Source organism: Glycine soja, chromosome 19, assembly GCF_004193775.1.
Source record: "Glycine soja cultivar W05 chromosome 19, ASM419377v2, whole genome shotgun sequence".
In the NCBI taxonomy this organism is placed as follows: Eukaryota; Viridiplantae; Streptophyta; class Magnoliopsida; order Fabales; family Fabaceae; genus Glycine; species Glycine soja.
In genome coordinates this window covers 4,791,232-4,805,403 of record NC_041020.1, presented here as the reverse complement: position 1 = coordinate 4,805,403, position 14,172 = coordinate 4,791,232, and the positions used below count along the sequence as shown (strand labels likewise).

Genomic DNA, 14,172 nt, shown 5'->3' with positions numbered 1-14,172 from the left:
TTTTTTACCATCAGACCTTGGATGCAACTGCGATCATATACCCATCTCAGCAAGATCTTGACGAGTATTCAAACCATCTTTCGTCTTGCCTTGAATGTTAAGGAGCGTCCCAATAAGACTATCACATACATTTTTCTCCACATGCATAACATCAATACAATGTCTAATATCTAGATCAGACCAATACGGGAGATCAAAGAACATCGACCTCATCTTCCATATGCAAGTCTTACTTTTTTCCTTTTTTTTGGGTTTTTCCAAATATAGTATTCAGGTGCTGAACCCGCTGGAAGACTTGGTCACCAGTTAACGGTATCGGTGCATTTTCATGCTATTGACTTCCATTAAATGCTTTTTTCAATCTCCTGTAAGGGTGATGAGGTTTTAGAAAACGCCGATGCCTAGTGTACAATGTTTTTCTACCATGTTTTAGTTGTATGTATCTTGTGTTTTCTTCACAGACGGGGCATGCATGATGGCCCTTAACACTGTACCCGCTCAAATTCCCATATGCTAGAAAGTTATTAATGGTACAAAAAATCATTGCACGCATTTGAAAAGTCTCATTCCAAAACCCATCAAACACTAAAACCCCCTCATCCCATAACTTTGTCAAGTCTTCAATCAACTGACTTAGATAAACATCAATGTCATTTCCTGGCTGTCTCGGGCCCGATATCATCATAGACAACATCATGTATTTTTGCTTCATGCACAACCAAGGAGGCATGTAAATTACTAGTAGAACTGACCATGAACTGTGTTGAGTGCTTAAACTTCCATATGGATTCATTCCATCATTGGCTAGTCCAAGCCTAAGATTTATTGCCTCTTTGCCAAAATCCAGAAACAAACGATCTATCTTCTTCCACTTGGAGGAATCAACCGGATGACGGAGGATTCCATCATAATTTCTCCCATTTTCATGTCATGTAAGGTCTTTTGTGTCGTCTCCATTAGCAAATAGATACTTAAACCTTGGAATGATCGGAAGATACGACAACACCTTCGTTGGGGGGCCCTTATTTGAGTTTTCATCACTACTACACTCCTCATCATCCTTGACTTTGTACCGTGATACCCCACACCTAGGGCATTTTGGCATTTCTTCAAATTCATGTCTGTACAATATGCAATCATTCGGGCAAGCATGAATCTTCTGATACTCCATACCCATTGGACACAGTATCTTCTTCGCCTGATAGTAACTTTTAGGCAATGTGTTTTCCTCTGGAAGCATATCGTGCACTACTTGAAGCAGCAAACTAAAACTTTTGTCACTCCATCCATATCTGGCATTGACATTAAATAGACTTAACACCACTGAAAACAACGTCAATGAATTGTTGTACCCAGAATACAAAGGTTTCTTTGAATCAGTTTGCAATGTATCATACATAGGGGCATGTGCTTGCTGAAAAGACTCTTGTCCAAGGTCACGAATCATATCCTTCAAGTGATCTCCCATTTCTACATCAAACGGTTCAGATAGGGACCCACTCTACATGTCTATCAATTCACCATGCCATATTCACATCGTATAATTCTTCTTAATTCCATCACACAACAGATGCTCCCGTATGTCGTCAACTTTTTGTCGTCTCCCATTTAAACAATTTATGCACAGACAAAAAATTTCCCTTTTTCATCTGGTTGACATCTTTCTGAAGAAAATTGTAGGAATTGTTCCACGCCTTCCTCATATGCAGCGCTTAAGCGACTTTCATTCATTCAACTTTGATCCATCTAAATAATAACTCAGTGATACTCTGAAACTCATTGAATACATGAAATCTCACTTTTCCATTTAAGTTGTGGCCCTATACCATTCAGGAAGACATTTTTTTATGGTAGATTCATGTTCAAGGTTAATCTTATTTTGTTAAATTTGACGAAATTTTGGTAGCATTTTGCATTGGTCTCCAAGTACACGACATGAAATCGGTGACATTAATTCCCCAATAATCAAGTATGCACTCAGAGAACAACTAGAAATTCATTGTATCGAAATTCCATCAAATTAAACAAAATAATGTTAACCTTAACACATAAATCTACCATAAAAATATGAGTCTCCCCAAACTATCCAAACAGACAATTCAAGATTCAATACAACGATTAATGCAAACTGACCGCAAGAATCATTGTATTCAATCTCAAACGGCAATCTAAGGTTCACGCATTATGAACAAAAGTTGTATCTAAAGAAAAGTACATCAATGACATACAACAACATACAAAAACAATCATAACAAAATTAAGCATCAAAAGTTTATGAAAAACTTTTGTACCTGTGATGATGATCAATACAGTGTCCAACAATGAATGTCATGATCATGATGCAAACAACTAGATAAATAGTGCCTACAAAAAAATATTTCAATGTTATAAAATGTATAATATTTAAACCGAATAACAAAAATCAGTACACTTTCCAACAAAAATGGATAACTGGGATAGGGTTGTGCTAGTGAAGTTGTGATGGCTTTTTGTGGTGCTGATTTGAGATATTCAAATGGCAAGTTCATAAAGGTCTTGTCTAGGAGATTTGGTTTCTGTAGTGTGCTTAAAGCTGAGCTTTGGGGTATTATGTATGGCCTCTAAATGGCAGCTGAGGCTAAAATGGCTCATTTGCATGTTGCTATTGAAAGTCTCCAAGCCGTGATGCTTATTGATGATTTTATGCATTCTAAAGGCTACTTTATGGAACCTCCAAACTTCAACACAAATTAAAATTGATCCAATCAATGTCAAGTTTATAAAACTAGTAAGTCATATCATCAAGAATTCTCTGCAGATCCTCTCTAGCTCTAAAGGGCAATCAGGCAGGTAATGTTTTGTGCAAGTGTGTTGGTAGGTGAAGTATGGTGCATTTGGTTAAAATACAAAGCTAAATACAATCTCAAGCACATTGATTTTAAGGTGTTCACTGCAGATATGCCATAGAAAAGATATTAGTGATAGTGTAATCCATCACCAGAGTACAAACAAATTAAAAGATTACTGATCCAAAAATAAATTAAAAGACTTGAAAAGTTATCACCGAGCTATATCAATTATCCTGTTTTTCCTCTATATTGTACTTCTGCAAGAGTTTTTTCTTGTGCCTAATAGTCACCAGTTAATGCTTTTGTATTCAATACATGCATTGTATTATGCGAAATTCTATGGTATCCTAAAAAATTTAAGGGTTTTCTTTTATATTGAGAAACTCTTCCATGGGTTGTTGTTCGCTGTTGAAATACTTGTTCCATTGGTCAGTGATGTTAATCGCAAGTGTATCGAGTCGTACAAGTAATATAAAATGATAAGAACCAAATATCAAATCACATGGAACTTGTTTCATTCAGAGAGCATTCATTCAGTAGGTAAACATTTGTATAAAGCCAGTAAATATAAAAAGAGAAGTTGTGTCAACAGTTCTAATTTAACTACAAAATTAACTATCTAAATGTGAGAGATAAACATATGATTAAAATGTTGGGTGTTTCTATTGAACAAAATGATGTAATTAAGTGTTTTTATCTATTTAAGGTTGTTTTTGTGTTCTATGCCGAAAATGACTACTCAAACCAAGATCCCTTTAGTGAATGAGTCTAATTCTATTTAAACTTCATTCTAGATTCCTCGTCAAACTTAGCCTAAACAAATTGCATTAAGATTACGACATATTATAAACTAGATCCCTACACTTCGTGTCCAGACATAAAGTTCTCTAGTCTGCTCTATCCAGTTCTAAGGATTTAAAACACTTTCCAATGCTAAAAATCCAAACTTTACACACAAATGAGTGATCAAGCCACAAGCATGCAAGAATTAAATACAGATAGAATCAATGAATACATAAAAACAACTTTAAATAGATAGTGAAAAGTTTTACATCAAGCTCAGCATAAATCCCCAACAAGAGATTTAGCCTTCCATTGCAAGTTAGCACCTTTCAGCACCAAGATGAGGTTTTTGAGGGAAAATTTAGATTACAAAGTGGTAGAGATGTCTCCTCCACCTCTAGAAACCTAACAATCACTCCTAAACCTAAAATCCTCTTGAAAGTTTAGGCCTTTCGTTCAAGCTTTTCTCTTTTGCTCTGTTTTTCGGCTCTGTTATGTCTCTCTTCCCAGAACTCTCTAAGAACTCCCTATTTTTTGCCAACTTCAGTCTTTTAAGGGCTTTTTGATCCTGAAGGCTCACTTAGCGCGAGTGACTCGCTAAGTAAGAACTCAGTGACGTTTGAATTTTTAGATTTTGAATTCACGCACTTAGCGGGACATCTTGCTTAGCCCAATTCGAAAATTAGAAAACTCAAGAAGGATTTGGGCTTAGCGCAAAAGGTACGCGCTTAGCGAGGTCTACAACTCTGATTGGTCTACAACTTTCGCTTAGCAGGACAAGTGTCCACTTAGCGAGACTGTCTCACTTAGTGCAATTCCAAACCCGAGAGGGATTTGGGCTTAGCGGGCTGACCCGCTGGGGATATATTTACTTGGGATATAATGTCAAATCAGTAGGTAAACATCTTGTTGGGGATATAATGTCAAACCCATAGGGTTGAGCTTAGAGAGATGATGTTGTGCGCTTAGTGAGATGACTCGCTTAGCCCAATTCCATTAAATGCAATTCCAAAGATATTTTTGGGCTTAACGCACTGGGCTCGCTTAGCGAGACCCTATCAGCCAATGGGTAGGGGTTGATGCACTTAGTGCGAGTAATGACTCGCTCAGCACAAGCATAATGTTTCGCTTAGCGCACAGGACGCGCTGAGTGAGTGGATACTGAAAAATTTTCTGAGTTATTTTTCATCCACAGCTTCAAAGAAGCTTTGACCACCCCATATCTCTATGCAAAACATGTTGATGACTTACTCAAGCAATTCACAAATAAGTTAATCCTAACTATATGCAATGATTAATGAAAATAAAAAAAGCTGGGTTGCCTCCCAGTAAGCTCTCGTTTAACGTCATTTGCTTGACGCATATTACCTCATGGGTCTAGAGCAAGCTTGGCTCTGGCCATCAGAACCATCTCATTCTTAAGTTCCTCAACCTTTAAACAAACATTCCAATCAAGTAAGTGCTTTTCTGCATCAAATAGATCAAACTTGATCTTCTGATCATCCATGCCCATTTCCAGTTTACCTTTTCCCATATCCACCACACAACTGGCGGTTAACATGAAGGGACGACCCAAAATCAGAGGGATTTCAGAATCCTCTTCAATGTCCATAACAACGAAGTCTATAGGGAAAGTAAAATGCTGCACTTTGACTAGAACATCTTCAATCACTCCATATGGTCTTGTAATTGATTTGCCTGCCAGTTGTAGTGTCATTCTAGTTGGCATAATCTCCAACTCTCCAATTCTTTTACAAATGGAGAAAGGCATCAAATTTATATTGGCCCCCAAATCAATGAGAGCTTTACCAACTGACACCGGACCAATAGAGCAGGGAATAGTAACACTCCCAAGATCCTTATGCTTAGGTGGAAGGATTCTTTGTATCACCGCACTGCAGTTCCCTTCCACTACAATGTTATCACTGTGGATATATTTGATCTTTCTGGTCAGCAGATCTTTCAAAAACTTAGAATAGAGTGACATTTGCTGTAAGGCTTGTCCAAAGGGAATGATTATCTCCAATTTCTTGAAGATGTCAAGGAAATGAGCCAGATGTCGCTCCTTATTTTTCTTTGATGGCACCAGAGGGTATGGTGCTTCCTTCCCAGTACACGAGACAACCTCTTTCTTCTTTTCTCTTGCAAGCTCACTCTTTGTCTTCCTTTCTCCCTCTTTTTCTCTATTTTTTCTTTTTTTTATTTTTTCGTTTTCGTTTTCTTCTTTTTTTTCTTCATTTATTTCTTTCTCACCATCATTTATTTTTTACTCCATCAACCGATCCTCTTCTTCTTCTTTTTCTCCTTCTTCAATCACCAATTCTTGGTCATCACTAATCCTTCCCTCATCCTCAACCAAGTTGGCCTTTCTACTCCGGGTCATGATAGCTTTGCATTCTTCCTTTGGATTCTTCTCAGTGTTTGCTCCAAAATTGATAGAAGAATTCTCTACTATCTGCTTGGCCAGTTGCCCCACTTGAATCTCCAGGTTTTTAATGGCAGACTCGATGCTCTTGTGATTTGACATTGTAACCTGCATAAATTGAGCCAAAGTCTCCTCTAGCTTGGTGGTTTTGTCATAGAGGCTAGGCCCTTGGTTCTGAGGCCTATTGGATGATCCACCTTGGTCCTTGTTGAACTAATTTCCAGGGTGGGACCTCTACTGCCCTTGATTCTGGCTATAATTTGAACCTTGTTGGTAACCTGCATATCCACCTACATTAAATCCTGGCCTGTTTTGGTTTCCTATGTAATTTACCTCTTGGGTTGTGTCATTCATGGGAATACAGCGTCCAGACTCATGAGCTCCTCCTCATATGCTGCAACCTCCAACCTGCAAAACAGCTAAATGTGAGGTTGATTAACCTGCAATTGATTAGGCAACTTACTCAATGTTTCTGTCAATGCCTCAAGCTGCTTAGACAACAACTTGTTTTGTGCCAATAATGCATCTTGAGAGGAAAGTTCCAGCAGGCTTCTCTTTATGGGAATGTGAGTCCGATCACGCAAGATGGCATGATCACTTGCAGCCATGTTTTGAATGAGTTCCATAGCCTCTTTTGGGGTCTTCAATTTGATCTTCCCTCCAGCAAAAGCATCCAACAACTGCTTGGACAACGACCTTAACCCATCCATAAAAATGTTGAGCTGAATTAGTTCTGAGAATCCGTGAGTCGGTGTTTTCCGCAGCAAGCTACGGAATCATTCAAGTGCTTCGCTTAGAGACTCATCCGGAAACTGGTGAAATAAAGAGATGGCTGCTTTTCCTTCTGCCGTCTTAGAATCGGGGAAATATTTCTTCAAAAATTTCTCCACCACTTCATCCCAAGTCTTGAGTCTGTTTCCCTTAAATGAATGTAGCCATCTCTTTGCTTCACCAAACAATGAAAAAGAGAACAAACTCAGCCTCACTGCGTCCTCAAGCACACCGACAATCTTGACTATATTGCAAATCTCAATGTATATGGCCAAGTGTGCATATAGGTCTTCGTTCGGCAAGCCATGAAATAGATTTCCTTGAATTAATTTTATCAAGGAGTGAGGGTATGTAATGTTGTGTGCTTGAACTTCTGGCCGCGCTATACTTGTGAAGAATTGCGGCACAGTCGAGCTAGAGTAATCTTCAAGGGTAACCCTCCTAGGTTGATCTTCAGCCATTATATCAGCCTTAGATGCGCCTATTTCTGATTCTCTTGGCTCTGGAAAAATAGAAGACAACTTAGATGATTGAGGTTCCTCTAGAATTGGTGGTGTTGTCCTGTCCTGCAGTATTTTCCTTCTTCTTTCTATGTTGTTCCTCCTACAAGTGGCTTCTATCTCCAAATCCAATGGAGCTAAATCACTTGCAGAAGAGTTACCTCACATACAAAACACTAACAAGAGCAACAGTCAACCAAATCAAGAGAAAAATAAATTTCAACTAACTATTCACACAAAAATTAATCAAAGAATAAAGAATCAATGCCTACAAACTGAACTATACTTCCCAAATGGAAAGAAGTTCCCCAGCAACGGCGCCAAAAACTTGTTCGTTGCTGAAATACTTGTTCCACTGGTCAGCGATGCTAATCGGCAAGTGTACCGAGTCGCACAAGTAATATAAAATGGTAAGAACTGAGTATCAAATCATAGGGAACATATTTCATTCGGAGAGCATTCATTCAGTAGGTAAACATTTGTTTAAAGCTAGTAAATATAAAGAGAGAAGTTGTGTCTACAGTTCTAATTTAACTACAAAATTAACTATCTAAATGTGAGAGATAAACAGATGATTAAAACGTTGGGTCTTTCTACTGAACAAAATGATGTAATTAAGTGTTTTTCTCTATTTAAGGTTGTCTCTATGTTCTATGTCGAAAACGACTACTCAAACCAAGATCCCTCTAGTGAATGAGTCTAATTCTATTTAAACTTCATTCTAGATTCCTCGTCGAACTTAGCCTAAACGAATTACATTAAGATTACTGCATATTATAAACTAGATCCCTGCACTACGTGTCCAGACATACAGTTCTCTAGCCTGCTCTATCCAGTTCTAAGGATTTAAAACACTTTCCAATGCTAAAAATCCAAACTTTACACACAAATGGGTGATCAAACCACAAGCATGCAAGAATTAAATACAAATAGAAGCAATGAACACATAAAAACAATTTTAAATAGATAGTGAAGAGTTTTACATCAAAGCTCAGTAGAAATCCCCAACAAGAGATTTAGCCTTCCATTGCAAGTTAGCACCTTTCAACACCAAGATGAGGTTTTTGAGGGAAAATTTAGATTACAAAGTGGTAGGGATGTCTCCTCCACCTCTAGAAACCTAACAATCACTCCTATACCTAAAATCCTCTTGAAAGTTGAGGCCTTTCATTTAAGTTTTTCTCTTTTGCTCTATTTTTCGACTCTGTAATGTCTCTCTTCCCAGAACTCTCTAAGAACTCCCTAACAATCACTCTTATACCTAAAATCCTCTTTTGTTTAGTCTTTTAAAGGCTTTTTGATCCTGAAAACTCGCTTAGCGCCATTTTACTGCTAAGCGCGAGTTAGTGGATTTTCGCTTAGCAAGTTGGACGTGCTGAGCGTGAGAAGAGACAAATGACTCACGGAGTGAGCTGATGGCGTGCTGGGTGCATGCATGAATGCAGATTCTCTTGTAGATTCTCCTCACTCGCTAAGCGAGCTGAGTGGATCGCTTAGTGGATGTTACGCACTAAGTGCATATGCCTCGCTTAGCGAGACACTAGCTGCTTCAACCTTCTTCTTCTTCATCCTTTAGCCTGAAACTGAAGTTGAACCACATTAATTCACAATATTGTGAATATCTACTGAGTGAAATTAAACTAAACATAAAAATATGTACAAATCTACAAAAAGAACCATAAATTGGGGGAAAGATATAAATTTCATGAAACATTTCAATACAAAAGTTAGTCGTAAATGACGACTAACAATTGTTAGTCTTAGGCATTAAACAAATAATATGTATCAAGCATCATTACAGATAACAAGTTACACAAGCAAATTTAAGGTAAAATCCAGTACGCCAGTTTGTTCATCTTAGTTTTCATTTTCTAGTATTAGCAAATATCATATATGCATCCATACCTTTATTAGCCTAAGTAAACTAAGACAAGCTATAACATCTTGATGATCTAGCCTTGCAATAAGTAGTAGTGTTAATCCATTAACAACCAATGTGGTATTGATACTTGCAGTTTTTCTGCATAATTATATGATGACACCAATTAAATAAAATTCCATTCGAAATGAAATTGAGAATAATAGCATTTGGATATAAGTACAAAATGATATTCTAATTATTGAGGCAGCATTAAACATCACATAACAAAAAGTCTAGGTATATTTGGCAAGAGGAGATCCAGTTGATATATACTCACAACTAAATGATAATATCACTTATTTTTTATATATAAAAAAGACCAAAGAGGTGGTATGGTGGTATGTGAGACGTGGTATAGTAAAAAAAATATTGATTAATAAAGATAATTATTAATTTAGTTTAAACTGAACCTAGAAATGTTTACAAGTGTGGGAAGAGAGAAAAAGAGTGATTAGGTTGTGCTTATGCAATAATTTACCAGCAGGAGCAGTTGGCAATAGTTAGTGTGTATTTTAAAATGATACATGTCACCTCATAGCTTAGGCAAGTGCACAAACAAAGCAAAGACTCTCTCTCTTTCTCACTTACACTCATGCAATCTCTCTCTTCTATGTGTCTTTCCCTTTCCAGCTTGGTAATATTAGTACAAGTAGAGTAATAGTAGTAACTCCTGGTGGTGTTGTTGTTGTGTTGTAATTTATTAAAAGGTTGGATATTTATGCCACATTTTGATGTTTATGCTTAGTACCTAGTTGGTGAAAAAAATTGGTTTATAGCTAGCTAGGCATTTGATGCTTCCGTCAGAGACACCCCCTCCACAAAGGGAAACTCTGCTAAAATAAATTCTGTCTCTTTCAGCCATCGTAGGATTTTTGAGTTAGAATTTGATGCCCTTGGTCGTTCCTTGTTCTTGGATTCCAAATTCCAATCCCAAAACTTTAATGGCAAGAGTTTTAACTTTCAACAACCCTTCCTGTCCTATCTTTTAAATCAAAAGAAAATAAGAAAAGATACTCATTGTTTTGTTCACTCATGTCATGTTGGAGCTTCTTAATTAGAAGAAGCGTGGTGTTGTGTTTTCCACAACAAAAAATAAATTCATCATCTAATCTTTGCTTAACACTAATATTTTGATCAAATGAGGGATTTTTAGATGTTGTTGTGTGGACAAAGGAGAAAAAGGAATCTGCTTTACTTGTAGTTTGATGAGTTCTTAGCTAAATCTCACTATCTATGTCCCCTTTATCCTCTAAAGACTGAAAGGTTCACTTTTCTTGTCTGAGGGGAAGCATTTTCTCCCCCTTTTACTGATCATTCTTGATCTTAGGGTTTTAGAAGAGGAACAGGTAAAAAAAAGAAAAACCAAGCTGGTGAGATAGACTAGAAGATTATATGTCATTTACCTTTTCTTTTGTTTTTCTCATTTTATCTAAGGCTACAATGAGGGTTTTCTTTTTCTTTAACTTCCTCTCAGTCCTATAAAGCTGCCAAGTTATTTGTTCCTTGTTTAGTCCTGCAAGATATCTCTAGAGCCAACTTAGTCAAAATTCACTTTACCTTTTAATCATATACAGTTTGTTTATTTCTAGATGTTGCCCTGATGTGATCAAACTGAGTCTGATTGATTTTGTGTGTTTGTATTGTATTGTATTGTGAGTATATATAAATAGGTTACTTTCTCAGTTGTAGTTGTTTAGGGACACTAATGAAAGTATATTCTGGATCTTCTCAAAGGCACTAGGATGATGGGTTGTAGGCCACCTGAAACTCCTATAGATCCTAACTAAAAACTTGGAAATGAAGACAAAGGAGATCCAGTTATGACACTATACCAAAGATTAGTAGCCATGGGAAGATTAATTTATTTCTATCATACCCAGCTAGACATAGCCTTTGCAGTATGTTTAGTGAGACAATTCATGAACTCACCACATGAAGAACACCTTGAGGCAGTTTACAGGATTTTGAGGTATTTAAAAAGTGCTCCAGGTAAAGGACTGTTTTTTAAGAAAACCGGGCAGCAAGGCATCAAAGTATTCACACATGCAGATTGGGCTGGATCCATTATTAACCAAAAGTCCACTTCAGGCTATTGTACATTTCTTTGGGGTAATTTGGTTACTTGGAGAAGCAAAAAATAGAATTTTGTTGCTAGAAGTAGTGCAAAGCCTGAATATATTGGACAATGGCCAGGGAGTTTGCTAAATTTTATAGCTTAAAAGGATTCTAGAAGAGTTACAAATAAGGATCCTAGAAGATATGCATAGCTAAAGCCAAATCAGATTAGATTGTATTCTCCTTTATTCTAGGAGATTCAGTTAGTTGATATCAAGATCTGATTATGCAGATCTGATTTGATTATCCTTTATTTTCGTACCGTGTTAGCATCAACTCAAACAACAAAGATGGAAGCAAATAGATCCTATACAAAATCCAAAAAGGAACAAAATTGATATTTTTCTTCAATAATTTAAATACTTAAAAATTAAATACCTCTTAAGTTTATTGAAAGTAGGCGAGCAGTATATCTAGCGATACCCTGCAGATATTCATAACCAAAAATGGTGTAAGCATAACAATAATATATAATCCTTCTAATGTACTCAAGTACAGTTTCAATCACTTGTTAATCAATACATACAAGAAGGTCAATCACGCACAAGCATGAGTATGAACTAGTATCATCATAGAGATATCAACAGCATCTTAAAGGCAAAATTTACATACACAGATGAGAACACATACACTCAAACAAAACCAGGGACTGGAATTGTAGTGGCCATCAAGAAACTTAAACTAGAAAGTTTTCAAGGCCATAGAGAATGGCTTGTATATCCAAGTCCAACACAAACTCTTAATTTGTTTTCTAACTGCTTGGTCTTGCTAGGTGTTGACTAATTTTCTTCCATTTTTGTTTGCAGGCAGAAGTCAATTATCTAGGCTAGCTTCACCACGAAAATATGGTCAAACTTATTGGTTACTGCATAGATGGTAAAAACATGCTTCTAGTTTATGAGTTTATGCAGAAAGGAAGTTTAGAAAATCATTTATTTAGAAGTAAGTAGTACATTCACTTTTCAACAATCAACATATTTAGTCTCAAATGATCCACTGAGTACTAATGGACAAATGAGTTGGAGGGACTGATCATATGGATTTGTTAAATCAAATTTACATGAGGTGAATTAAGCAGTGGACTTTTGTTCTCTCGTCATCAAAGTATTTATGTTTTAAACGAGGCAAATTAAGAAAAAAACTTACTAGTATGAAACAAGACAGTACATTACCAATATATATATATAATTAAGTTCAGAATACAAGTCGTTGCTTATAATTAATCAGACAACCAATCCATATAGCCTCTTTAATTTGCTAGTGCAATATTGGAATAGATAAAAGAAACGCTCAATACGAAAGTATTATGCACATAGGAAGCTTGGTTGATCCCTGCAAGTTTAGTTTTGTCACTGGGAGACAAATCATGCACTCACAACATTGTTTTGGCTCAAGAAGATACTATGCATAACGTGAGCCATCATGTAGCAAGACATCTTAGTCATTTATCAGGTTTTATGCTCACTTCTGATCTAGGGAAGTATTTAGGGGTACCTTTACTGCATGGCATGAAGAAAATTAGTCATTATAAGTACCTGTTGGATAAGACTCAACAAAAGACTAAGTGTTTGGAGGGTTGATGCTCTATCTTTCTCGGGTAGAGTTATGTTAGGAAATTTTGGGATTGTTGTTTTACCTACTTACACTATGCAAACAACCCTACTTCTGGTGTATGTTTGTGATAAGCTGGATCGTATGAACAAGGATTTTACTTGGGAAACTTAGGCTAAAATTTTCTGTTTCGACATTTCTTATGATAAAAGCTTAGCAAGGCCACTTTGCCAATACTTCTTGTTGCTCATTCTGTGATAGAAATAACCATCCAGCTGACATCAACATAGGCCGCATAACAGAAGATAGTAGCAATACTAATAGGCCAAGGAGAATTATCAAGAAGCCCACTTACCTGTAGGAATACGTTTAAGGCGCCAAGGCAAGAACCACCAAAGTTGGTTGTAGTAATCCCCTTCTCACAGGCAGCTACGACAAATTCCACTAGCTAGTTGTTGAGCAGGATATTAGATAATTCTGTTATAACAAATTAAATTCTGTTAGAATGCATTAGTATAAATATGTAAAGAAGTGGAATGGATAACTCATCAAAAAATTTATCTCTAATTAGATTTCCTTTATCTTTATCCTTCCTTGCTACCTATCATTCTGGTTTTATAGATTTTAGATATGTGCAGGCCTATAAAAATTACTAACTAAAACTTGCTGCAAGCTTAAATAGAATATGAACCTTCTCTCAATTAACCCTTTGTTCATTTAATTACTAAAATAGTTTAGCATAGAACTATAGATTTGCCCAGAGAACAAGGCTCCCACCCACTAGGGTAGATATATGTAGTCTTACCCTCACAAGTGGGAAACTGTTTCCATGATTTCAACCTGTGACCTCCAGGTCACAAGGCAGCAACCTGATTGTTGTTCCAAGACTCACTCTCATAGAAGTCCAAATTAAGAAGTCTGAAGTCTGAACATGCCACATGATTGATGAAACAAAGGAACCAAAAGTACATAAATCCAAGGAACAAAGCTTAAGAGTTAAGACTTTTATGCAACTATGTAACAATAATCAATTTTAATATGTTTTATCATTAAAATTATAATTATTAATCCAATAAATTACCAATCAATAATTGATCATTTACAACTATACCATGGGCACATTATTCAATCTCCTCATGCTCTGCCCCTAATGAACAACACTATGCTACCCATTCTACTTTTGGAAACTCCGCCAAAACTACAGTGCTCACAAGTATTGGAACAACGCACTCAAAGTGAGAAGTGGCCGCCATGGTGCTATACACATTACAATAGACA

The 14,172-nt window shown here is 36.6% G+C and overlaps 1 protein-coding gene across 1 annotated transcript; it reads right to left on the bottom strand.

The window, feature by feature from the left end:
* Nucleotides 1-4,980: 4,980 nt before the first annotated feature.
* Nucleotides 4,981-5,598, bottom strand: LOC114398503. Its single transcript, XM_028360703.1, has one exon. It carries the CDS (start codon nt 5,596-5,598, stop codon nt 4,981-4,983), a length of 618 nt encoding a protein of 205 aa, XP_028216504.1.
* Nucleotides 5,599-14,172: the final 8,574 nt, after the last annotated feature.

Bases quoted from the DNA above. Each gene is read 5' to 3' on its own strand.
- LOC114398503 (XM_028360703.1), bottom strand. From the start codon at position 5,598: ATGTCACTCTATTCTAAGTTTTTGAAAGATCTGCTGACCAGAAAGATC.